Source organism: Trichomycterus rosablanca, chromosome 9 (genome assembly GCF_030014385.1).
Source record: "Trichomycterus rosablanca isolate fTriRos1 chromosome 9, fTriRos1.hap1, whole genome shotgun sequence".
In the NCBI taxonomy this organism is placed as follows: Eukaryota; Metazoa; Chordata; class Actinopteri; order Siluriformes; family Trichomycteridae; genus Trichomycterus; species Trichomycterus rosablanca.
The window spans coordinates 11,889,007-11,914,345 of record NC_085996.1 but is presented as its reverse complement, the minus strand read 5'-3'; the positions used below and the strand labels follow the sequence as shown (position 1 = coordinate 11,914,345).

Sequence of the window (25,339 nt, the reverse complement as noted above, 5' to 3'; positions counted from 1 at the left end):
GTACAGTGGTACCTTGTAACTCAGCATCCCCTAAACTCAAAAAGAAATTTGTACCCTTAAACTCAACATGTTCAGTTCGTATGTTTTGTATTTGTTTAATTTCAAATTAACAATGAACAGTCAATTTGTTGAGCGCTCAGCTTGAGTGGTGCGGTAATACGTCAGCAAAGTGTGCATATGAGATGAATCTGCATCTGTGTGGAATAACCATCAGATTCACTCTGAAAGCTCCACATGTATCTGTGTTTATCTGGATCTTCCTCACAGTTTCACTTTTTAACTTGTGTTACAGCTCGGGGTTCTGAGAAATGGTAAGAATCAGCTTTTTATTTCAGTGTTGTTATATTATATTTGTGTTATTTTCAGTGTCAAAACCAACCCCATTATTTTACATCACACAGCCTAAAATATATGCAGTTCCACTGGACCATGGAACGCATTAGCAGGTTTCCCATACATCCTTATGGGAAAAAATACCTTGAAACTCAATGCCTTTTAAACTCAACGCCACTCCCAGAACCAAATGACGTTGAGTTTCAAGGTACCACTGTACCAGAAAAATCGAGAGCATTCAGGACGCCAGCACAACCAACAGATATATTACAGCAAAGATTTTTTTTAATGGTCCCAAACATACCCATCAACTAAGAGTACACTCAGGTAAAAGAGAAATGAAGATATGACAAAGAAAAGAAAACAAAAATCAATCACATCTAGAGTTCCACTCAATCTTTAATCAAGACGGGCTTACAAATTTTCCAAAAAAATCTGCAGTTTCAAAGGGCAAAAAAAGGGTAAAACTAACTCTTCCCCCTAATGAGGTTTTAAAAACCTGTTCAAGTGCGACTGAAAACGTCCTGAACATTTAAAGGCAGGTCTCTTTTTTTTTCGTTTTAAAAAAAGGGAGAGGAAGAGAAGAACAGAACGAGAAAATAAGGAGGAAACCGCTGGCTTTGAAAGAGGAAGAACTTCCGCTGAGCCACAAGGACAAAGATGACATCAACAATGACAACTCAAGACCGCTCTGCCCCCGGGTCTACTGGCAGGCTCCGTTAACAAGAACAAAAAAAAAAAAGCGAAAGAACAAAAGGGGGCAGATAAAAGAGACAGAGGAAAGAGAGAAAGAAATGGACATGGGAGTCAGCGAAGGTGAGTGGTAGTTCAGGATTGGCTGGCCCATTCGGGTCATGTGACGTCCTTCCCTGAGAGGGGGGGCAGTGTGTCCTGGTCCGAGCCTGGGATGCTCTGTGGGGCACCAGTCTCTGAGTGTGTGTTGTCTGTGTAATGTCTTAACCCCCTAGTACTTTTAGCTTTGTTGAAATTTTGTTTGGAATCCTTATCATTAGTCCACAGTTTTATCTTCTAGTCTTCGCTCTCTTTCCACTTAAGTCTTTCTCGCTGTCTCCGATTGGCACTTGAATCCTTTGTTTGGAGACGCTCCGAGACGATTCTCCTTCCCTCTTTCTTGCTCTCCCTTTCTCATGTTCCACATGGCATCCCCTCGGACTCCGGTAGGGGTTTGGGGGCAGCGTTTATTCTTTTATCCGTTCATTTGTGTAATCATTCATATTGGTTGGATTTGAAGTTCTAGACTGGACGCTCTGATGAGTCTGTGGATAAGGCTCCCTCCGAGCTTTACCATGGCGACTGGGCAGGGAGTGCTTTAGGAGCTGAGCTTTGATTTCTTGGACAGTGGGGGACTCTCCTCTTTACTGTCTGAATCTTCTTCGTCTTCGTCATCTTCATCATCGTCGGGATAGTCCACCAGCCCCACCAAACCACCCTGAGACAAAAAGAAGCAACAATTATAATATTTTAATGGATTAGTGCTCTCCACAAAGCCACACCCTTAATACATGTAGGTGTGACGGCAAACCTAGGAGGCCTAAATGCTATTGCAAGAGGACGATATTTATAACTGACAGACATCTTTATTCCGATTGGCTGGATTCTTACCATTAACAGAGCCAGACGCAGCCACCGTGACCAGTTTATAGACACGCCTGAGGGGTAGCAGGGTTAAATAGGTTCCAGGTCAAAAATAGACATAACCCATTTATGCCTATGTAGACACCCTGAGTCAAGATTCAAACTACGGACCTTAGCGATAGTGGACTACCATATTTTACCGCTGTCACCTGACAGCCCAAATCTAGCAATACACAAATGCTCCATGACTTATTTTATATACAAACCTGTCCAAAGACTATTTCTACATGAGGATAAGTGAAACAAATTGATCTGTAAATGGACATGGATGTTTAAACAAACTGATTGCTGTTGCTCTGTAGCTTTATTATTCAAGTGATGTTTAATATATTACATTGTTTCTGAGAATCAGGAAGCTGGGGGGTCCTTCAGCTTCACAACTGTTACTCATTGCTTAAAACTGTTTTTAAACTATGGCAATACTTTAGTAATAATGTGTTTTATGCAAATTGCACGTGGTTTAATTACAAGTGACGATGCTATTTGTTTTAGGCACCAAATAGCAATTATAGTATAAAAAGGTATAAAGGACGAAATTATTAAATAAACACAGAACTAAAGAAATCACCTTAAACATCTCAGTCAGTAACATTAGTTTGTTAAAGCTAAAATGGAAAGTTCATGGAGCCCCAAACTGTCCACAGACAGGTGCACCAAGTTTTTACAACGTGCTTTCAGACTAATAAGAAAGAGATAAAGTAGCAATCACTTGAATAGTTGCAGAATGACCTGAAACAGCAAAAGCAACAATTCTTCATTAAACAAAATGTAACGAACTGCACAGCAGTTTTACACCCCAGGTTATTATACAAGTACAGAGAGGCACATTCAAACATTGCAAAAGAGCATAAAGAAAAATTCGAAAAATAGCCAAATATAACAAATACAAAGTACAATAATTCTGCCTGTCATGTTTGGAGAAAAAAAACAAGGATGTGTGTGTGCTTAAAAAAACACCAAATCCACAGTGAAGAATGGGGACAGAAGCACTGTAACAGAACTGGTAGATATTACAGAGGAATTTAATCTGATCTGCCAAATAAAATCAAGAAATTAAGAATTGCAAGTCAATCAAAGGGACCCAAGTAACTTTAAGGAATTTTAATAAATTGTCATAGTGCCAAAAGGACCAAAATTGTGTATAAGTAACTCTTAAGTTTTCAGATGAACAACATTTGTAGTGCCATTATTTTTGGCAATATATTATTGACATTAATATTTAATAATCAGCACATGCCAACACAATACAATGTGCCAGTAATTCACCTTAGTAGTGACAGCTGCCGTGGGTGGAGAGTTCCTGGACCCCGAGCCTGGAGAGCCAGTGTGCAGTGAGGCCGTGGTGGGTGATGAGAGACTGGGCTTGGTTGAGCTGGCGAAGGACAGTTTAAAACTGGGGCTTTGTCGCCCAGACTTCCCCGATAACACTTCTTTGTCCTCTGACTCTTTCACTGTTGAGACACAACGAGTTGATGAATTCACGTTAGAATTATTTAGTATTAAATTTTCTTAAAACACAGGATTACATTAAGAGCACCTTATGCCAGCCTTTTCGATAGTAAAAATGTATCAAGTATCAAATATGTATGCAGCCATCGAATTTAGAATGATAGTCGTTTAGTTCAAAAAAATAATAGCTTGTCTTGTACTGTTTTAATAGAACATAAACCAAAATGATTTGCAGCAACTGAAGCTCTCTTACACTTTTTTCTTTCCATAAACTTGCTGATAGGATCCATCAGATCCTCATCATTCTTCATTTTGTCTGATGGCGGCACCACTGCTTCACCATCCTCCAGGTCCTCTTCATCATTAAACCACATCTCCTCCTCATCCTCTAACGTTCGTGCGTCTCGCCGGAAACGGTGGTTCCGCAGTATTGACCGCATGCTGATGAAACATGGGAAAATATTGCCTGAATCGATTATGCCAGAAACATGCCTGCCTATTTAAGCAGGTTTTACCACAGTGGAGTCCCAAAAAAACACTTGCCAGTATGAACAGACTAACCTGTCAAGTTTAGGGTTGTCCTGCCTTTCTCTCTGCTGCTCATACCGAAGCTTAAGACCCTTAAATGTCTGAACATAATCGACATCCTCCAGGGCCTTCCAGTAGTTCTCCATGATATGAGCCGTCAATGACTTCACATCCTCCTAAAGCAAACAGGCCAAAACAATTGGACAAGAACCAAGTCGTCGCTGTTATTACTAAAACAATAATAATTCATTCCAATCTTCAATAACTTTATGTTTTCTTTAATTAGTTGAATCAGATATGATTCATTATTATACCACAGCCATAAGAAAATAGTTGCTTAAAACTGACAGACAAGTGTCCGACAATGATGTTGCACTGGGACACATTTAATGCAAAATTAGCAGAAAAATATATTATTATTTTTTATCAGTGCTACGTATTTGTGACCGTTTTGAAATGTAGCTGTTAGAATTACTGTGACTAGCCATTTAGGCTGGGCCTTCAACAATTTGCACACACATTATAAATAAAACTACTAACTGTTATGCAGTATATAATTAAGCAATAGAACACGAGAGGGAGTGTGTTATCGCGAATAACATCACGACTGTGATTCAGTAGCCGTAGACCATCACAGCCGTGATGTTATTCGCGATAACACACGACCTCGAGTGTTCTATTGCTTTTATACAACAGTTTTTACAAAATAAAGAAAGAAAATAAATCAAAGAAGCCCTGAATTTCATATTAAATATGCTTTAATATTGACAATACCTTCCGCCAAAAAGTAGTTCCACAACGAATATAAAGTTTAACACTACAAAGCAGACATCGCAAGTTGCAAAAACTCCTTTCAGGGAGGTAAGAACAACAACAAGAAAAAGGTAAGAACCTCCGAAGGGAAAAAAAGAAATAAAAAAAACCTCTTGCACACACCAGAGGATATACGGGTGATAACAGAACTCTTAGAAGCTGCTAACTGGGCTATTATGCTAACTGTTCGCGTTACAAACACATTAAAGTTCCCTACATAGTGCACTAGAATGTGTATCAAATCACGGATTTATGTTCGCTACACAGTGCACTAGATAGTGAATTAGACAATTGGTTATGTTCCCTATACAGTACGATAGATTGTATATCAGATCACGGATTTAAAACGTGATCGGGAGCTGTGTCGCCTGCGTGCACGTTTGTGTGTGAAGTATTATTAAAAAGAAATACAGGAGAAAAACTGTTCCGTAGAGCTTTGTTTTATTGCATCCTTAAACTGAACCCACGCATGCGTATACAGCATCAAGCATAACTCCGTATTCTGTGTTAACCCTTTAACGTCTTAAAGGCACAACAGTGTGCATGCAGCTTGTCGTTACTGGCAACGCGTCAGCGGAGTAATACCGTTGTGGTGTGAAAAGCCCGTGCTGTTGTCACGAATATCAGCACGGTTAGAAGGCTTCTCAACCAATCAGATTGTACGGTCGGAACTAACTGTTGTATAATTGTAAATATTTAGTTGCAAGGAAGTGATGGACAACATCATTTAAGAATTCGAACAGGCTTCTTCTCAAAAAAATGCCGTCTATGTGGAGCACTCACTAGGTTTTCGGACAGACCCTTTGATAGCTCTAACCTTCTTTCAGGATTCCAACTGACAGCATTAGATGTATAGTTTATTATTAGCTATTTAAAACCATTTGCAAGAACAATCTTATAGACGAAAGCAAATCTTCTTGTACTCACCACACGAACATATTCAAACATCTCTATTATGGCTGAGTTGATGAGGTTGTATCTGGAACCGTTGCTGAGGAATGCTTTGACCACTGGCTCAAACAGAAAGTTCCTCATTATGTAGCGATTGTAGAACTCATCCTTAAGGCCGATGATTTTCCTCATGAATCGTAAAGAACCTGAAGGTTTAAGAAAATGCTGTAAATTTTAAAGTGCAACAACAACATAGTTTTGTTAAGTGGTACCACATGGAGTAAAGTAATAGTGCACAATATTATTTAAAACACCATTAACAGGCTTTGTTAACAGTGTGTAGGTGTGTATGAATGTGTTCACTCACATAGAGCTAGAAATGCATGTTGGGATGCGGTGAGTACCAGCACTCTGCGCAGAATGTCTTTGTTGATGATGTAGTTCTTTATGTGATACGTGTGATGTTCCACACAGAAGGTGAGAAGCTCCACGATCAGCGCCAGTAGCTGGCACGTCTGGAAATCATCTGAGAAATCAAATCCAAAGACTCAGCCTAGCGGACTTCAGCAGTGTGCGTCTTACAGTTAATTCAAAAATAATTTAACACCACAGACGTACAAAATGTTTAAATTTAAACGTCGGCCCACGCTTTAACTCACGTTCCAACTTTCCAGCGTGACTCAATTCAACAAACACTTACTGGCTATGTTTGTCGCTTAGTTAAACACGTTCAGGCTTACACTCTCTCACCTTTGCCGGGTTTCTCCTCAGTGGTATTAGCCAGCAGTGGGGCTGAGAGCACATGCATGCAGTGCTTGTAGAAAAAACTTAAGAACTCAGACTTCTCGGTTTTCTGCAAGAGAAAATTTGCCACATTTTAAAATAGCTACTTTAAATGATGTAATATGACCTTTCATTCACAATGAATATGAAGAGGATACTTAAAGGCAGTGTAGGTTTCTTACATTAGCAGTCGCTAACATGTTTTCAGGGTCCACCAGTGTCCTGAGCAGCCCCATCAGCTGCACAGCTCCCCCAAGCTCAGGGTCTGTATCACAGATCATGTGCTCAATGATCAGATTAATTAACAGGATATCCTATAGAGAAAATGAAAAAGGGCACAGGATTAACAGAAGCAGATAGAAATATATAGTAGATTTCTGAATAATTAATACATAACTAATAATAACAACAATAAACAAGTTTTAATAAACAAACAAATGCTCAATATACTTGAAATACATTATCCATTTTCAAGCTGGTAAAGGACAAGTGACTAGTATAGCACTGTCGGTTGAAGCATGGGTGGCAAAAGCTAGGTGGACAGTTAAGCTTCAGCTTGTGTAAAATTAATTTATCAAATTATACGTTTGCAGACATTTGGACAATAAACATATTACAATATTTTTAAATACATTATGCTTTTGTTTCTTTGAAATTGGCAACTATCCACCAACTAAACACATACTTGTCAGTAGTACTTTCATCATCTATAAGGTTACCATGTGGTCGCTACAGAAATACTGTTTCATCAGCTACTCCTTACTGGAAGCATTCAAAATTGGGTACCTGGTGTCATCCAAGTAGTGAACAGAGCACAAACAGAAAAGAGCCACTCACATCATCATTCTGTTGCGACTCCTGCATGACAAACTCGCGCACCATAGAGGGGTTGTATTCCACCAGGTAAGAGAAGATATCCGTGGCTGCTCCCCGCACGTGCACATCATCCATACCCTACAAAACAAAACAAAAAAAACCATCTTGAACAGTCTGAAATACAGGAACTATTAAAGAAGGGATGCAAACTGGGTCTGATTATTTTAACCAATATCCAATGCCTGGCTTATAGAGTCCAAATAAACAAATAAAGTCCAAATAAAGGCTTTATGGCATAAAACTGCTAACAGTAGCAAATAGGCATATAATGTTTAAACAGTAACAAACACCATAAAAGCAACAATTTAACATTCAGAACGTAGAGTCAATAGATTAGGGCCAATTAACATGCTGATCAACGAACAGGGGTGCCTTCGGTATCTTAAAGCCCTGCCTGACAATATAAGGGCAGATAATATAACATGGTGAGGGACCTACCCTAATACTGGGGCATGATGCAAAATGTTAAAAAAACAATAAAAATTAAAATAAAAAACTACACACATCCACATAAGCAGTGTTTGAGCGAGTCATAGTTTTCCCAATAATGATTGTAATGAGTTTTGGTATTTTTGGGTGAGAGCTTCAGCTCGGCTTTCACTTTAAAACCATCAGCAATTGTATTGTGTCCATTGTAACAGACAGCATTAATTGATTTCCTATACAAAGCAATCACAAACATATCACACCAAACATAGTGAACAAGACAGTAGGCACCAATGCTAGTAGATCAACAGATCTTCACTCACCAGTATAACTTCCAATGCTGGTAGAATTCCAATGTTGGAAAGCGTTTTGAAAAATGCATCTCTGTTTTGTGGTTGTAGAGTCTGTGAGAACGCGCAAAACTCCTTCAGAAAATTTACCTATATGGTGAGAGAGACAGTTTAGTAACATTGGTAACAGTAACAGTATTTGCTTAGGTGGCACAGTGGTAAAATACTATAGCACAATACCACAGAGATTCAAGCCCTGTGTGTTATCGGCCAGTCAGATGTCTACACAGACATAATTGACTATGTTTGGGGGGAGGGGGGAAAACGATATGTTAGGAAGAGCATCTGGTGTAAAAACTAAACCAGATCAGGTGTGTAGAGCAGAATGATCTGCTGCTGTGACCCCTAATACAAAAGCAACCAAAAGGATAAAGAAAAAAAATGTTTCTCAGTAATGGGTGCATACCAATTCTTGTCTTTTGTCATCATCTGTGGCTTCATCTGTTAACTGCGCAAAAAGCTCAGTTAAAAACTTCTCATCATCCTGGAAATTAAAGCAGAAAATAATAAGGGTGACTCAGTGATCAACCTGATGATACAATCTCAACAGAAATTGCATACAAAAAATTAGATGCAATTACATAAATTAAATTCAAAGCATTTAGCATATGCGACTTACAGAAATGCTTCCTCAGTAAAAATTCCCTTACTCTAGTACAAATAAACAGACTAAGAACACAAATCTGCTGTAACAGCTGTGTGGTACATTGTGGTACTTTGGCCACAGATGAAACAAACAAATACACATGAAAACACAAAAAAAACAAATGACATGACATGAAAAAAACACCAGCGTATTCCTACTACAGACTTTACCTTTTAACCAGTGCGGCAATATGTACAAATGTGTAAAAATGGAATCCATTCTCAATATTCAAGTACACATGCACATCCCAACAGATCATTCATTAAAATAGACTTTTGAAAGATAACTTTATTAAATAATATGGATTTTAATGATGAATTAAAAACCAAAAACAAACAACAAGCGCTGTGCTAAATTTATTTATTAGGATTTTAACGTCATGTTTTACACACTTTGGTTACATTCATGACAAAACAGGTAGTTACTCATTACACAAGATTCATCAGTTCAACAACTTTTAATGTCAAAACAGTCATACACAATTGTGTATCTCCGATTCACCTCACTTGCATGTCTTTGGACTGTGAGAGGATAAAGTAGCTCCCGGAGTAACCCACGCATACACGCGGAGAACATGCAAACTCCACACAGATAGGACCTGGAATGCTCCACCTGGGAATCAAACCCAGGACCTTCATGCTGTGAGGCAACAATGCTATCCACCAAACCACCATGCCACCCTACTGGTTTTTAACTAAGTCTATCGGTCTCCCCTAATGGTCTCCATGTCAGACTAAGAGGAGCATCTACAATGTAATCTGCTTAGATAGAGCCATCCAGGGTGAAAGTCAGAAAGAGCTGTTCTTCCATCTTCTGCAGCTGGAAAAAGGAAAGTGTCAGGCAGCTCCCAGGGCAGAAACAGTGATACGAAGGTATCCGAAGGAGTAAAGATCATACAGGTTTCAAGTAGAAACCAGGAGGGAAAGCTGTCTGCACTGGAGATGAAAAAGGGAAAGAGCAAAGAGGGATGGAAGTGATGAGAACAAATACAGAAATGCATCAGGTGGAGGTGGACCAGAAAAGAAGTTTGAATGAGGACAGCAAGGTAAGTAACAAAGTGCTATTAAATAAAAACAAAATGTAAAAGCAGCAACCTTGTTGTCCAGAGTGGCAGAGGCAGAGGCAATAGAGACTGATGTGGCGTCATCACTGGCCACAGAGTCTGACAAGAAGCAGAGTCTGATGAACAGAGTCAGTGTCAGGAGGTAACAGAGAAAGATGAAAAAAGCAATATTGATATCCAGTGTAAGGCAGAGACAGTAGAGACTGACCTGGAGACACCATGCGACACACTGTCTGAGGAACAAGAGACAAGTGTGGAAAAGGAGAAAGATGAGGACAGGATAAAGAAAGCCAAAGATGAAATATCAAAGATTGAAAAGAAAGAAGAAGAGAAATGGTGTCAGGAGGAAAAGGAGGAAAGTATCAGCACTGTTAATCAGAGTGAGGCAGAGGCTGATGAGACTGTCCTGGAGACACCCTGGGATACAGACTCTCAGGAGGAGGAGAAAAGGTGTGAGGAGGAGCAGGACAGAGGAACGACTGATGATATAAGGGAGGAAGAAACACAACCACCTGAAGAAGAGGAAGATAAGGATACTGAGAAAGAAGACACTGAGCTGGATACACCTTGGGACACCGAGACCGAGGAGGAAGAAAGAGTAAGGACTGAGGAGAAGAAAATGAAACAGATTCAAAAGAAAAAAAAATAAAGGACAACAAAACAAGAAGACACAGACAGTAATAAGAGGCAAAAAGAAAAAAACAGAGGAAGAGGAAAGAACACATGTGCAAGATAAGAGAAAGAACCGAAATAAAGAAAAGAGGAAAAGCTATAAGGGAAAGGGCTGAGAAGAGGAGGCAGAAAGAAAGAATGGTGATACAGAAATGAGAGGAAAGGGAAAGAAAAAATGAGGCAAAGGTAATTGATGAAAAGAGGCAAAAAGAGAAAGCAGAGATAAATAAAAAAAGAGGAGGAGGAAAGGAGAAATACAGAAGAAGAAAAGCAACAGAAAGAGAAATATAGAGCCGAGATTAAAGAGAGAGAGAAAGAGAGAAGAAAAGTGGAGGAGGAGGATGACTAGAAGGAAAGAATAAATGAGGCAAAGGCAATGGAGGAAAAGAGGCAGAAGGAGAGACCAGAGATAAAGGAAAGAGATGGGGAGGAAAGAAAAAAGACAGAAAAGGAAAAGAAACAGAAAGAGAAATATAAAGAGAACGAGAAAAAAGAAAAAATGATAAGGAGAAAAAGCAACAAGAGAAGGAAAGAACAGATGTGGAGAAAAGGAAGGCAGAGGATGAAAGAGAGGAAGTTTTGAATAAGCAGATGAAAACAGAGAGGCAGGTAAAAGAAAAATACAGTGAAGATGAGCAGAAAAATAATAAAGAAAGTGAAAGACAAGAAGACATAATAGTTCAAGAGACAGAAATGATCTGGGCTATAAGAAAGACAAAGAAGGAAATACAAAGCGAATGTGAAAGGAGGAAGAAGCAGACCATGAAGGAAAATGGAAAGGTAAAAGTAGAGAGCACAAACAGTGAGAACCTCCCATCACATCCAGCAGAGCCCAGCAAACAACAGAAACCTGCAGAGCAGCCGGTGTCTGAATCCTCCAGAAAAACCCAGAAATCAAAACAAGCCGAAGTAGCCACCAGGTCCCAGACGAATTGTAAACTTGAGGCGAAGAACCCAAAGACAGTCCTGGAACGGGTTTCCAGAAACATTGCAGAGTACTTTACAAAAAAAGAAGAAGAACAGAGCTACCGGCTTGAACTGAAACAGCTGGGAGAAGGAAGACAGAGGATGGAGAAGGAGATGCTGGAGAAACTGCTTCAGAAAAGGAGGCAGGAAAGGCTGGCCAAACGCTTGAAAGCTTAAGAAGAGATAAGATGTAGAGGCATGCCAAAGTGCAAAGGTAAAATGATCAGATACCGTATCTAATACCAATATTATATTCAAGGTCATTCAATTGCTAATATTTTTCTTTTGCTTTTTTCAGGATTTCTCCATTTTTGCTGCTAATTGATGCATCATTTTAAAATACCACCCATCCTTCTTTTTGTTTCTGTTATTATTAATCATTTATTAATTTTTAATTGATTATTATTAAAAATTAATACTTTTTTTTTTTTCTTTTTTTCTTTTCAAGTGTCAGTTTGTTTTTCAGATTTATTAAAACATTTTCTGTTTTATTTGGGTTATTTTCTATATTTATTATGTACAGCCACTTTCAAATAATAGTGCTCATAGCCCTCACCCCAGTTTGATACATATTTTAGATCCAAGAACAGACTTTTGCTTTTAAACTACAAAAAAATAAATATAAGAATATAGTGAATGTTTGTGTCTAACCCAATAGTAATCCAAGCTAGGGCTGGACAATATGGCTAAAATTTATATCACGATATAACTCCTAATTTCGGTCGATGCGATATAATTACGATATCGATATGAATAACACAAATGTCAGAAAAACTGCCAAAAACACCAAAATTGGATGGCTGTACCTGCAAACCTCTTTTCTGGTTTCTGCCAAGAAATACAAGCTGAATACACGACTGAATCAGTCCTTCCTCTCTTATCAGCTATTTCATCTGCTTCTTTTTCAACTGTAGACAGTGTTGGAGCCAGACAATTTTCATAGGGGTGGCCAGACTGAGACCATTGCTCACACAGGGGCGGCACAGAAACTGTCTGATACCTTATTTTTTGTATGTGACTAGTGGCTGTTGATCTAGTAATGTTTTGGTCATTCACTCGTTTACCTATACAGGCAGTGAGTGCCATGTAGAATTACATCAAGCCTAGCATAATAAGCTTTTTATTTTTTCTCATTTTCCCTGTGAAAAACTAAAATATAGCCTATAACCTTAACAGAATTTCAAAGATATTCCTTTGCAATACTTGATCATCAAGTGAATGCATGGAAAACAAATTTTAATTTTCAATTAAAGAGTCCAACACTTAAGCCAAATCAGCATTGAAAATTGACTTTACTTTTAATAGCCTTCTACAATGTTGGGGCTTCTTAAAACTGAATATTCTATTTTCAATAGAAGTGTTATTTAAATGCTATTAAATTGTTTTTGAAAAATAAAACCCACCCAATTAGGAGGAAAACCGCCCAATCTGGCAACAGTGGAACGCGAATATTCCGTTGGTGCCTTTACTCATAGCACGCCACAACTAATAAGAAGTAATATTAATAACTGGTATTAGTACTCAGTAGTAGTACTTCTTCTGTAATTGTGTTGGTGGTTGACATTTATGTTAAATGTGTTACTGCACTGTTTTGGTGGAGAACTACATGCTTGAGGTGCGCTGTTGAATTGCGTCCCTGTGGGAACACCTGCGTGCAAAAATGCTTCCGCAAATAAGTAACACCGGCAAAGCGGCCACCCCCTGGCTCCGCACCTGACTGTGGATGCTCGTTCACTCACAGCTGTTGAACTAATTTTGCCGCTAATATCCACCGTGTTGGTGTTGCAGGTAGCGTGGTGTAATCAGAGCCGTAACGCTGAGCACTGGCGTCGTGCCTGCGGCGTACGTCATCACGCACTGACGTAATGCATATCGATCGAATTTGTTTAAAAATCATATCACCGTTATTGAAACATTTTCTATCGCGATATATATCGATATCGAATTATTGTCCAGCACTAATCCAAGCTCACTTGACTGTAAACACTATCACATGTTCCAGGAGTTCTAATTTACAGCAGTGAATTATATTCACTTGGAGAAAGTTAAGATTTTTTCCCAGCCTTGACAAGAGACTACTGTTCCTTGTATTTTAATGGGTGGCAATGGTCAACCATAAGAACCTCGAAAGCCTTGCCCCAATGTTTTTACCTCCTACATGTTATTCCAACTGACCTAACAAAGCTCCTCAGCTGGGGACTGGTGATCACGAGAAGTTTTCCCCTTTAACCTGTAATCAGGCACCAACGGTTGAGTAGGCACCAACGGTTGTCATATCAATGCCGCTGCGATGGTTACCACCCTCTATTGCTTCCCCTCATACAGACCAAGCATGATACCTTATCAGCTGCTTTAGTGGCTTCCTACTATTACTTTTGCTTTTCTTCTCCTCCTTTTTCATGAAGATTCGAGCAAATCACTTTGCACTACTGGAGGAGACCAGCTTTTCCATTTCTTCGCCTAACTGCTTCAGCAAGTCTACCACCTAAGTTCTAGCTGGCTGCTGATTCCAAAATTCCTGTTTGGTCTGATTTTGCTGGGTGGCCAACCTGATGTGTTATGGACCCTTCTTCGTCTGTCTATGCATTTTCTTCCCTTACTTCTCTACTTCTCTAACACCTTAAACCCCACACTAGTGTGCATTTCCTACTGAAAATCCTGAGAGGATGTACTGAAATGACCATGTCCTTTCATACAGTCCACACTTATGTGACACAGGTCTACAAGAATATGTAGCAAATTATATTCTTAGCACAGTGACCCTAGGTACACCCTAAAACTTTCTTTGAACCAGAACGGTAATTACACTAAAACTAATACTGTTCCCTTCACAATCACTGGCACCCTTCGTAATGAGTATAAAAAAGGGTTATAAGACATTCTGGTGAATTTTCTTAATCGCACACTAACAACAATGGGGAAAATCCAACCGGGTGATTCCAAATGGCAGTTAGTGACAGGATGCTGTGCTTTGTGAGAGCCCACTACTGGCAAGTGAAAAGATATGGTTGGTGGTTACATGAATGACAGAGGGGGCATGCGACAGTATACAGCCCTCCTTAATCAGGATGGGGGGTTGCAGGAGAGAGGTTGCAATCAGAAGAATCTGACTACAACTTAAGTGGCGAGAAAAGGAAAAAACTGAATAAACAAATGGTTATTATTTAACCAATTATGATCCTGATTAAATATACCACATATGTACCACATAAAGATGCAAACTCTCATATCCCAAAACAACAGGCTAAGCCACCCATTTTAGTTTTGTCTCAAACTACATTACATTTTCAGCATTTAGCAGACACTCTTATCCAGAGCAACTTACAAACTACTGTACATACATCTGTATTAAACAGCACATATTAGTGCACTACAAATGGTGCTGTTTTCACCCTAGGTAGGACCTGTTACTAAATTGTCCTTTTAGGAGAACCTTATCACTTCCACAGAAATTCCTGATGTAATGGGTGGGACCCAATCACCTTGTGACAGCACTTAATATTAATGTCACATAAATGTACTCACTGTGCATTGCCCTTTTTAAGAAAGTAGCACCATTTGGTTTCGTTCAACAGCAACACACTTACGAGTGGTTGCAAGGACGGCTTTTAATCTTTGGAATTTACCTTTTCAACAGTATAACTGCTCTGAATCTGTGGGAGATTGGTTGTAGAGCTGGATACTGCAGCAGTTTAATGTAAGTCGATGCTTGCTCGTTTATTAAGCATTTTAGCAACTTGCTATTTCAACTATTGTGTCGTGTCTAAAAACCACTACGCTTGTGCGTTTGTGCATTGTGCTTATTTTGTACTCTGTGAATGAAGCCTAGCCTGTTGGTGTGCTTTACACAGTAAATACTTACCTATTTATGTTTTGGTTTAGTGTGGGACTGGGTACAAGTGCTTTCAGAGCAAACTATTCTCTTCAAAGTACCAAAGTAACAAGTATTAACAAACAGGTAGGCCTTGTAGTTTTATTAGCATATCCTGTCCTGTCTGGAAGATGCTAATGGATTGTATTCTACAGAATCCTAAAAGCTGCTGAGCAGACAGTCACTGTTTTCTTCTCTTCTACTGCTTTGTAGTATTTTTGGCTTTATTGGTTATTGTTTGTATTTATTTATTTAATTGTTGTTTAACACCATGTTTACACTTTGGTCATTCTCATGGCAAGATAGGTACCTAGATTATGTACATTTTATTTATTCATGTTCTTCGTGTCCTTTCTGTGTTTAGTTATAGATGTGTGTTATCAGATGTGTGTTATCAGATGTGTTTTTTTTTTTCAAAAAACTGATCAGAGTCTCTGCTTTGGTTGGTTATTGTTTGTAATGGGATTTAAGGCAAAGTAGCCAACTGGTATAAATCAATGTGTTTGTTTACTAATGTTTATGAGCAGCAGTTGGTAATGACCATTAGACCTAAGCCAGAGTGGTGGAGTATTTATTAATATCTGGGCTATATCGCTAAGGTGTGTCAAGTGTAAACAAAGCAGCGTACGTGGTAGATTTCAGATACAGAGAGTTAAAAATCCTGGGATGTAACGTAAAAGTGGCAATGTGCAAAGAATGTGAGAAACGTTAGACACTGGATGGACAACATTACACTTCATAAGGCATCTGAAACCACACCTGGATACATTAGTTTACACTAGCTGTTTAGCCATCATTCCATCTATTTAAAAACAATTATTTTCCATTTGCTTACCCTTGCTTGACACAGTCACTATATAAATATATAATACTGTATATAAGTAGATAATATGCATACATTATAAAGGCTTTCTGCTGGCTGTGCCACTAAGCTTGAAAACATACATTGTCATTTAGAGATGTGAAAACATTAAAAAATCCAGCAAATGACTAAAGTGGCTTCATGAAACTTAGTTTTGTAAATCTATAGGCAATTAAAATCATATTGAATAACTAGAGAATCATATTGAACGAAGCCATGGCAAGCAAGTCCAAGATGACGAAACTTGTATCTAAAGTGCAAACCCGTCTTCAGGTTTCTTAGTTCACTAGCTGCGCTACCGTATTTTTCTTGCAATGGCTATTTTTAGATGCAAACATTTTCCAATCATAGGTTAAGACCGAGGTGTTTATATGTACGCTCTACTCAACAATCTGAACAATATCTGTTCACATGCACACTACAAGCAATCCGATCCAAAACAACAAGTGGCAAAGCAGTAAATAGACCACTGAAGTCGTGCGTCATTCTGTAGTCCTCGTTATGCCCATATTTGGAGACCCGGGTCTAAGTCAGATTTCCTATAGGAAAAATGAACGGGGTTTTCAAAAAATCGACTCTAACGCATCCTGTGCTAAATAAACATGTTCAGAACGCTCTGTCCTATGTACATTTTTCTCCCGTACATCACTGGATCCTCTGAATTACGAGGTTTTTAAAGGGTCGTAATACTAATAATGCTACACGTAAGCTAATGCTACTGCGCATTAATTAGACGTCACTGAACTACACCAATCGAATTGCCGGAAAGAGCAGCCCGCTTTTGTTGAGTACAACCGAAGGCGTAACACCCGACCATCCTTGCTTTCTACTTTAATGTACCTAGCTACTAAAAATATAAAGTAAAACTTGTGAATATCACTCCACTGTTACTCTGGTGAATCGCGCTGCTTCGTGCGGTTATTTAAGAGGTTTATAAAAGAAAAAAAAGAAAAATTTAAGAGGCTTCCAGTCTAGTGACGTCAATTCAGTGCGCAGTAGCATTAGCTTACATGTAGCAATATTCATATTTTGACTCTTTAACGACTTCATAATTCAGAGGATCCAGTGATAATAGACAGAAGAATCTCCATAAAACAAAACGTAACAGCTTTGGAAAAATTTTTATGACCACAGGTTGCGAGAGAGGCAATTTGCGAAATTTTCATTCATCTTTCCCATTCAAAATTTCTGTTACACCCGGGTTACCAAATATGGGCATAACAACATGGTGTGGCCTACAATATGACGACACGACTTCAGTGGTCTATGTGTGCAGTGTGTGACGCTCAAGATAAGTTAGACCACCTCACTCACTGCAGCCTTAAACTTGTTGCAGCCAACAAATCCCAATGATTCAAAAACATCTGAGAGGGTGAAATGAACTCTATGAATCGGACACCAGCACTAACCTAAACTTGCAGCTTTTAGCTCACCCAGAAAAAATTATCAATTAGGCAAACATTAAGCATGCTGGTAGTGTGATTTGTCATAGGGATCAAAAAGTACTTGCATGTCCAGCATAAAATGTTTAACAGGCTTTTGTGCTTTTTGATACAACTGCTGTATGTTTGTGTGCGAGTAGAGATGTTTGCTAGACCTACCTGGAGCATGCCGACAATCTCCACCTTGTTGAAAAAGATGAATGAGTGCAAGGTGGACAGCATGTTCTCCTCAAACACAGAGGGCGTTGGAAGCACCATGTCCTGTATGTACTGCACACGATAGGTCTGGTGTATCTTCTGCCGCAGCTCAGGGTCCGTAATGGGTATGACCTCCTTGAAGCGTGCCGTGGTGGTGAGGAACTCGCGGTGGCGTCGTGGCTGTGGAAGTGCTGGGTCAAACTCCAGGCACCCAATCACATCCATGATGCACTCGTCTGAAAACATGACTTCAAAAAGTGCTGTGCGGTTCAGCAGGAAAATCCCCTTGACAATATCGTACAGGTGGTGCAGACCCTCCCGGTTTTCCAGGTCCTCACAAACTCGGAACAGCTCCAGCAGCTTGCGGATGTAGCCCTCGTTTTCCAGCGCCAGCGCTAGTTTTTCGCGCCGCAGTGGTGACGGCAGTGATGATGCCACCATCTCGGCCACCTCTTCCAGCCGTGAAAGCTCGCATGGTGGAAGCTCCAGGCCTGGTGAGGACATGTCCTCAAACCGCTCCTCCTCTGACTCATCTATTATCTCCTGGGTTATATCCACCGACGGGTCCTTGCCCTGAACCTAGGGATGGAAAAACACAAAAATGTGCTGGTTAGGACATGGGTACAGTGGGTACAGTGGATACAGTGCATTTTTCTCTAATTTTCTTACAATGTAGTTTCGCTTTCTCTCTGCTGATGTTGACCTCTACTTCTGACCGAGGAGAGCAATGACTAACACACATACCCTCCGACACGTGCAGTAGCCGACTGCATCTTTTCATGTGCACAAGGTGAGTTCATATGGGACCCAGTCTCATGCGCGGAGCATCTGACTAAATCCTATTATCCCTCGTCTCTGTCCAGGCTCCATCAATCAGCCAGCAGAGGTCACCACATGTGCGCCTTAAAGAACTTAAGAAGCGTAATTGTGGTGTGCAATTTACTTTGCTGAAGTGGGTTTTGCTTTGTTTTTATTATAATTTATTAGAACACAAAAACACACATGAGACGCTAGAAATTCAGCTAAACAGGAGCCAGGAGACTTCCGGGTCTTCAGGAGTAGTTTATTGACACATACAGGCGTATGGGCACAGCTTGCAAGACCGGCAGAAAATCTAACTACATATATTTTGGGAAGACTTTATATACACTAGAAATAAGGGGAGGATTAGAAAGAAAGAGGAGGAGGTCAGGGGGGCAGGAATGACCATGCAGAGGGGGACTGCAAAAGGTGACCAAAAGGTTGGGCTAGGGTAATAAAAGGGTGCTGGCTTTATTATGGGTAATAGGGTTTAATGATACCATGTCCAAAAATCTAATCTAAAATCTAACAACAATCACAGACAGGTCCAGATATTTAGCAGGCTAGATATTCTTGAGTCTCACTCGAATCAAGTCGTTAAACAGAACACACATAGCGATTGATAGTCGATTTTCAAGCCCAGAGCGAACGCCAATTTGCCTCTGAGCTGGCACATCCAGTGGCGACCTGTCACAAAGCAAAAATCTAAGCAAAAACCGTGTAGTGTGAACTGGGCATAAAGTATCATTCGATCTGCAAGTGGCTTCTGGGCACATGTCTGTATTATGCCTGGCAGCAAGAAAATAACCAAGCTATCCGCTTGTTAAGTGGTGACGTGTCGACCTTATGATACGTCACATCCGGGTCCAAGTTGGCCGAGTCGCTCGTATTTTCAATATGCCACAGTGCTGTGTCCCGTACTGCTTCAACAGGTCCGAGTCGGAAAAAAAACTACCCAACTGTCTTTTTACCGCTTTCCTTGCGATTAGATATCATGAAGTAATATTTTTGTTCATAATTCAATGTAAAAAGGTAAACTGTCATTGTATATTCATTACACGTGTTAAGCTTTTTTTTTTTTTTTTTCATATAATAATGTGAGATTCTGGATTTTTACTATATAAGCTATAAGCTATACTGATTAAAAGTAAAACCAAAGAGTTAGAAATGTCAGTTTTCATGTAATGAATTAAAAATATGAGCGCTTACCTCTTGATGAGGTGACATGAAATGAAATAATGACATGTCATGATATTCTGATTACCTGAAATGCACTAGTGTACTGCACATCTTGTCTTATTTGTATCTTAATGTATGTTTCTAATATATAATATATGTATATAATAAGACCTTTTCTCGTCCAGACCGCTATTGAGAAGGACTAGACATTTATGACTCGGGTAATGTTTGTAAATCCAATTTCCAACGACAGCAACACGAGTTCCTTAAGTTTTCCACAAACAGAATTTATTTTAACTTTCTTCTTACATTGACTTATCCGTTAATCCAAGTTTCTTATAAAAACTCACTATGTTCGCAATTGGCGTATAACAAACAAAACTTCGATCATAAATCTGTTGCTCGCCGCTCAGGTGGCGCAGCGGTAAAAGACATGCGCTGCAACCAGAGCTGGATTTCGAAGGAGCGTCGTTTCGAATCCAGCTCTGCCTTCACGGTCGAGGCTGGGCGGCTATGGACAACGATTGGCCTGTTGTCCGGGTGGGGGGCGGGACTTGAGACCGTAGGGGATGCTCTCTCAGGAACGGGGCGGTTGCGCCCTCTGCTGGCTGGTTGGTGGCGCCTGTATGGAGACTGGAGGGGGTGTGGCGGAGTGTGTGATCCTCCGTGCACAGTACTCTGCCACGCACTCGTCAAGTGTGGGTGATAAGACGGTCGATTGGCTGTGCACGTTTCGGAGGAGGCGTGGAACGGCCTCGTCAGCCCCAACCAGGAGCAGGAATCCGCACTAATGAGAGGATGATAGATGGGATGAAATTGGACGTGCTAAATTAAAAAAAAAATTAAAAAAATAAAAAAATTAAATTAAATTAAAAAATAAATAAATAAAATAAATCTGTTGCTCCACGTCCTCTTTCTTTCCGTATATTTGATCAATATTGTCGGTATATAGAGTCAGTACAATTCTGTCCCCCGCAGGCTCCACCGAAGAGGACTAATGAATAACAGCATACACTGATTACCAGGAAAAATCATCAATAGCTGAAATACCAAGTCACCTCAAATAAGTATTCTTTAACCAAACAGAAAATATTTATGACAATAAACATAGATCATTACAATTAGTGCAATATGGATCTTACAATATATATATAAAAAGGTTCACAGGTTTAGCCATAGTTGTTTGCGTTTGCGATTAGGTTCGTTTGGCCCCGGAAATGACGCGTGACGTCACACTTAACAAGCGAATTGTTAATTACATTGTTTCAGTTATGTGTGTTTTGTGTAAATATTTCCATTTAAATATAACCAAAAATTGACAATATGCTAACAATATCTGGCCTCAACATTTTTTCTAGTGTCAGTGCATTGTAAAATCACCTGACAAATTTTCTCCCAAATCTCATCACACCCAGCTTTCTCCTGAAAACTGAGGGCCAGGTCATAGTTTTCAGCTTCTGACCAGACAATCAATGTGTCCTGAAAGAAAAAAGGGAGGGAAAAGTCAAGCAAAATTTCAATACAACATTTAAAGTCCTAGCAGTTACATGACTGTGTTGTTTAGGTTTGTGAAGTCAAGCCAGTGATTGGATTACTAACAGGTTTGTTTGCGCTTGTATACATAGTTGTGGTTCAAATGTTGTACATACTTGTATAAACACACACAGACACACACACCCCACACTGATGTTTTAGTATAGTAGCAGTAACCATAGCAACTAATCCACGTGTCTACAGTCTACAATGCGCTGGTAAATAATTAGTGTCATTAAAATGGAAGCATTTAACCAAAACAAGTCATATCACACTGCGATTAAATCTGGGTCTTGTAGAAAACAGCCACATGGTAACTTGAAAAATCAAATAATTTACATTCTAATAAAAAATACACTAATAAAGGAAAAGAACAAGTCGTCTATTTAGCGGTGTGTTTTACTAGTAGCAACAAACTTTATTGTTTTTGTTTTAGTGTAGTGTAAATAACTGATAAATATCTGCTGTTTTTTTTTGGAACATCTCAAGCATTTGGTAGAGAAAATGGGCAAGTACTTGAATTTTTTTTTGCTTCATTTCAGTGTAATTATGTATAAGCCCGTTGCAGTTCACATTGCATTAGATTGTCTTTTTTCAGTAAAATAAAATACATTTAAACAGGAATTTCAGGAACGTGCCTGTGTACTATTTATTTTCAGCTGTTTTCCGCAATTTAACATGAGCACCAAGCACGTGGTTCAAACCTGTAGGAGGATCGATGCAGATATTAAAATACACTGTAACGACACATGATGGCAGTTAAGATCAATTAAGTGCTCATGCCCATTTTACACATACTTTTTAGTGTGTAGGCAAGGTGCACAAACAGGCTCAGGGCAGTCTGGTCATGATCTAAATCAAGTATGTTTGAGAAAGTTAATCATCACATTGTTTTGGACTCCGGCCCTCAGTACTAGAGCTGTGTACCTATGACCTAGACCGTTCTTCCGTGTAGCAATAAGGCATGTTTAGGAAAATGATAAATGAATGATGAAAATTAAAACAAGCATCTGGCTCACCTGTTGCTTTTGATAAGCCGTGTTGGGGTTAATTTTGGACTCGAGCAATAAAGACCCTGTAAGAAAAAAAAAAAAACTGTTTAATTTCTCTTTAAGCAGAGAAGTAAATATATTCTATTTTTAATTTTAAATTATAAATGTACCTGTACCTACTATGATTGACTAAATAGGTACAGTCTGAAGATATACAATTAATGAACACTGCTATGCACAAGTTCAACAGAAAGGGACCGCAATACACCCTACAATACCCTGACATTCTTTTAAAAAAGCACATCCAGAAAACCATTCATTCTGTTAGTAAAAAATAGAATTAACACATGACTTGACTCTCACCAGTAAATGTCTCCTTAAATAAAACAGCACACACAACATAAAAAAGGTTATTAACTATTAATGTTGGTTTATACAGTGCTAGTTTTGATAATATAAACAGTTGGAACTAGGTTCTTAAAATCTTATAATCTGTATCATTGGTAAACTTTTGTACATAAAACAAGTTCATAAAGACGATTCTGTAAAGTTGCTTATTTGCTATATTTTATTTATTTATTTACTGTCAAACACAGTCATGGACAATCGGGCACAGTGTAGCCTAATGGTTAAGGTACTGGTCCAGTAATCCAAAGGTTGCTGGTTCAAGCCTCACCACTGCCAGGTTGCCACTGTTGGGCCCTTGAGCAAAACTTACCCCTCAATTGCTTAGATACTGTCACAACTGCAAGTCGCTTTGGATAAATGCGTGAGCAAAATGCTGAAAATGTAAATGTATCTCCAATTAACCTAACTGCATGTTTTTGGACTGTGGGAGGAAACCGGAGCGCCTGGAGGAAACCCATGCAGACACGGGGAGAACATGCAAACTCCACATAGAAAGGACCTGGGGATCGAACCCAGGACCTTCTTGCTGTGAGGCGATAGTGCTGCCCACTGAGCCACCATGCCGCCTGCTGTATTTTACAGTACTAGGAGCTGGACATGTTGAGAAAGTCTGTAAACTAAATAATACATCTGTAGAATAGAATTACATTATAAATATGACAAACGGAAACGGGTAGACTTTTATTTGTTTGTTTTTTGTTTATTTGGTTTTTCTAACGCCTTGTTTACTCTGTTGAGTTATTTCAAGGCAGGACCGGTTATTTGGGGCAGGAATTTATTGCGTTTATAAAAAAGTCCTCAAGTTTGTATTTGTAAGAAAGTTTATGATCATGTTTGCATTGTTTCTGGTAAAGATATTGCTTATAGAGTCAGTTGTTTTCAGTCTCTCTTTCTCTCTCTCTTTCTCTGTTATATTTAACATATTCTATGAAAATGTGTTGTATAGTAATGATGGCTTAAACTGGTAGACACTGGGATAGTTAATTGTGCGTATTTGTATGGCAATTTTGTCATTTTGACAGGCCCTATGATTTGACACCCAAACAAATCTGGTCAGTCATGAAAAATGTTGCATAGCAACAGATGAGTAAATATGTGCAGAATACACCTGTATGAAGGGTGTGCTGGATAAAATAACAAATAAATGTACATCAATTGATGACTTTGCCATGAGTTCAAACTTACCATCACTTTCAGCACGCACCAGCAGAGACATGCCTTTGAGTCGCTCTACATATCCAGATGATACATGTCCTGTACCTCGATCATCCCACTGTCGGTCCTCATTCAGGGTGTAGACCTTCACCCGTCTCCGAGTGTCAGTCATCCTGGATCTGAATTTAGTCTGACTTTTGCTGTGGTAATATTATTTCCAGAATCCCGTGTTAGACCCGCTGAACAGATAATTGTAGACTGGACACTTAACGGCTACCTGTTGTCATTCCTGACGTCTCGGCGTAAAGCTGTGTGTTCACATTTATCCACAACATAGTCCTGCAATATTAATTCCGACACTGGTGACCGAGTTACTTTGCAAATTGATATTTAAAAACCCCACACAAAACAAATTAGGGAAAAAAAAATATTTTAGATGCCCTTTCAGATTAGCTCTGTGCTACAGCTAAATGGAGCCAAACAGTACTAGTTAGCCAAGCTAACTAGCCGTCCTAGCCTAACGCAGGCTATCTGCTCGTCTTTAACATTCTGACTTCACTTTAAACCTAACCCAGTGTAAAAAAAATAAAGAAAATATATATAAACAACCCGATAGCATCACTGGCCCATTAAGGCCCAGTTGTGTTTGTGAAATGTTAAACTCAGACCAATGTTTTCATGCTCAACTACATTAGCTTAGCAGCAAAGCTCAGTGTTGTGCCAGTGTTCCGCCATGTTCTGGCTGCGGGCTGTATCGGGGCTGAGTGTCTCTCCTCACACGCACACCCACATTACTGAACCGAACCGCTCCAATAATTCAACTCGTCCTACTTTCCGGTACAATTATTATCTTATATAAGCGCCGGTTACCATCAAATTTGTAAAGTCTGTACCGAGAGTACCGATTAGCCCAACTGTAAGTGTTCAGCCATCTTGGGTCCCCTCAGCAAGCCAGCACGGGGTTTCCTTCGCTCAGAGCGCAGGGGCGAACCACACAATTAAAGCTACAGTAGGTACAGCGTGCACCTCCAGCGGTCTGAGCATTTTCCATAAATGAATGGTACACAGAGGTTTTCAACAATAAAACTCACTAATTCGAGTCATTTTATACATATTTTAATAAAAAATATACAACACACCCATTACTTTGTTATATATTTGACAGACATTTTTACTTCAGTCACTTGATAGCCATTAAACAAGCCCCTGGCACAACTCTGGTTGAAGTGTTGATAGGGTTGCCAACTTTCAGAATTGGAAATAAGGAACACCCTGGACTGGCGGGTTTGTGAGGGCATAGGGTGGGGGGTGGGATGCCGGGTCTTACACCGTCACAGGTAACGTTTTTTCTCAATAGTGCAAACAACATTTTTACATAATCCATCTTCACACTGACATGCAGCCCTGGTTCTGGACTGCGTTGCTTAGGGGAGCAGTGAGAAAAGG

At 39.5% G+C, this 25,339-nt stretch overlaps 1 protein-coding gene across 2 annotated transcripts; it reads right to left on the bottom strand.

Annotated features, from left to right (window-relative positions):
- Positions 1 to 714: 714 nt before the first annotated feature.
- On the bottom strand, positions 715 to 24,829 carry smek1 (SMEK homolog 1, suppressor of mek1 (Dictyostelium)). Of its 2 annotated transcripts, XM_063001896.1 has the most exons (16): positions 24,764 to 24,829; positions 23,924 to 24,232; positions 22,358 to 22,413; positions 21,186 to 21,284; positions 17,787 to 18,404; positions 8,512 to 8,589; positions 8,079 to 8,195; positions 7,291 to 7,407; positions 6,636 to 6,767; positions 6,421 to 6,523; positions 6,038 to 6,196; positions 5,707 to 5,876; positions 4,000 to 4,142; positions 3,692 to 3,879; positions 3,256 to 3,440; positions 715 to 1,783 (listed from the first exon to the last, which is right to left on the bottom strand). In XM_063001896.1, exons 2-16 carry the CDS (start codon positions 24,063 to 24,065, stop codon positions 1,664 to 1,666), a joined length of 2,427 nt encoding a protein of 808 aa, XP_062857966.1. In that variant the 5' UTR covers positions 24,066 to 24,232; positions 24,764 to 24,829; the 3' UTR covers positions 715 to 1,663. The 2 variants fall into 2 exon arrangements, with proteins under 2 accessions (XP_062857966.1, XP_062857967.1); XM_063001897.1 differs by having other exon boundaries at positions 4,000 to 4,139; positions 23,924 to 24,823.
- Between the last annotated feature and the right edge of the window lie 510 nt (positions 24,830 to 25,339).

Bases quoted from the DNA above. Each gene is read 5' to 3' on its own strand.
- smek1 (XM_063001896.1), bottom strand. From the start codon at position 24,065: ATGACTGACACTCGGAGACGGGTGAAGGTCTACACCCTGAATGAGGAC. The intron at 7,408-8,078 runs GTGAGTGAAGAT...TTTGTTTTGTAG, and splicing joins CAGCATTGGAAGTTATACTG to GGTATGGATGATGTGCACGT. The intron at 6,768-7,290 runs GTGAGTGGCTCT...TTTTCTCTATAG, and splicing joins AGTCGCAACAGAATGATGAT to GATATCCTGTTAATTAATCT.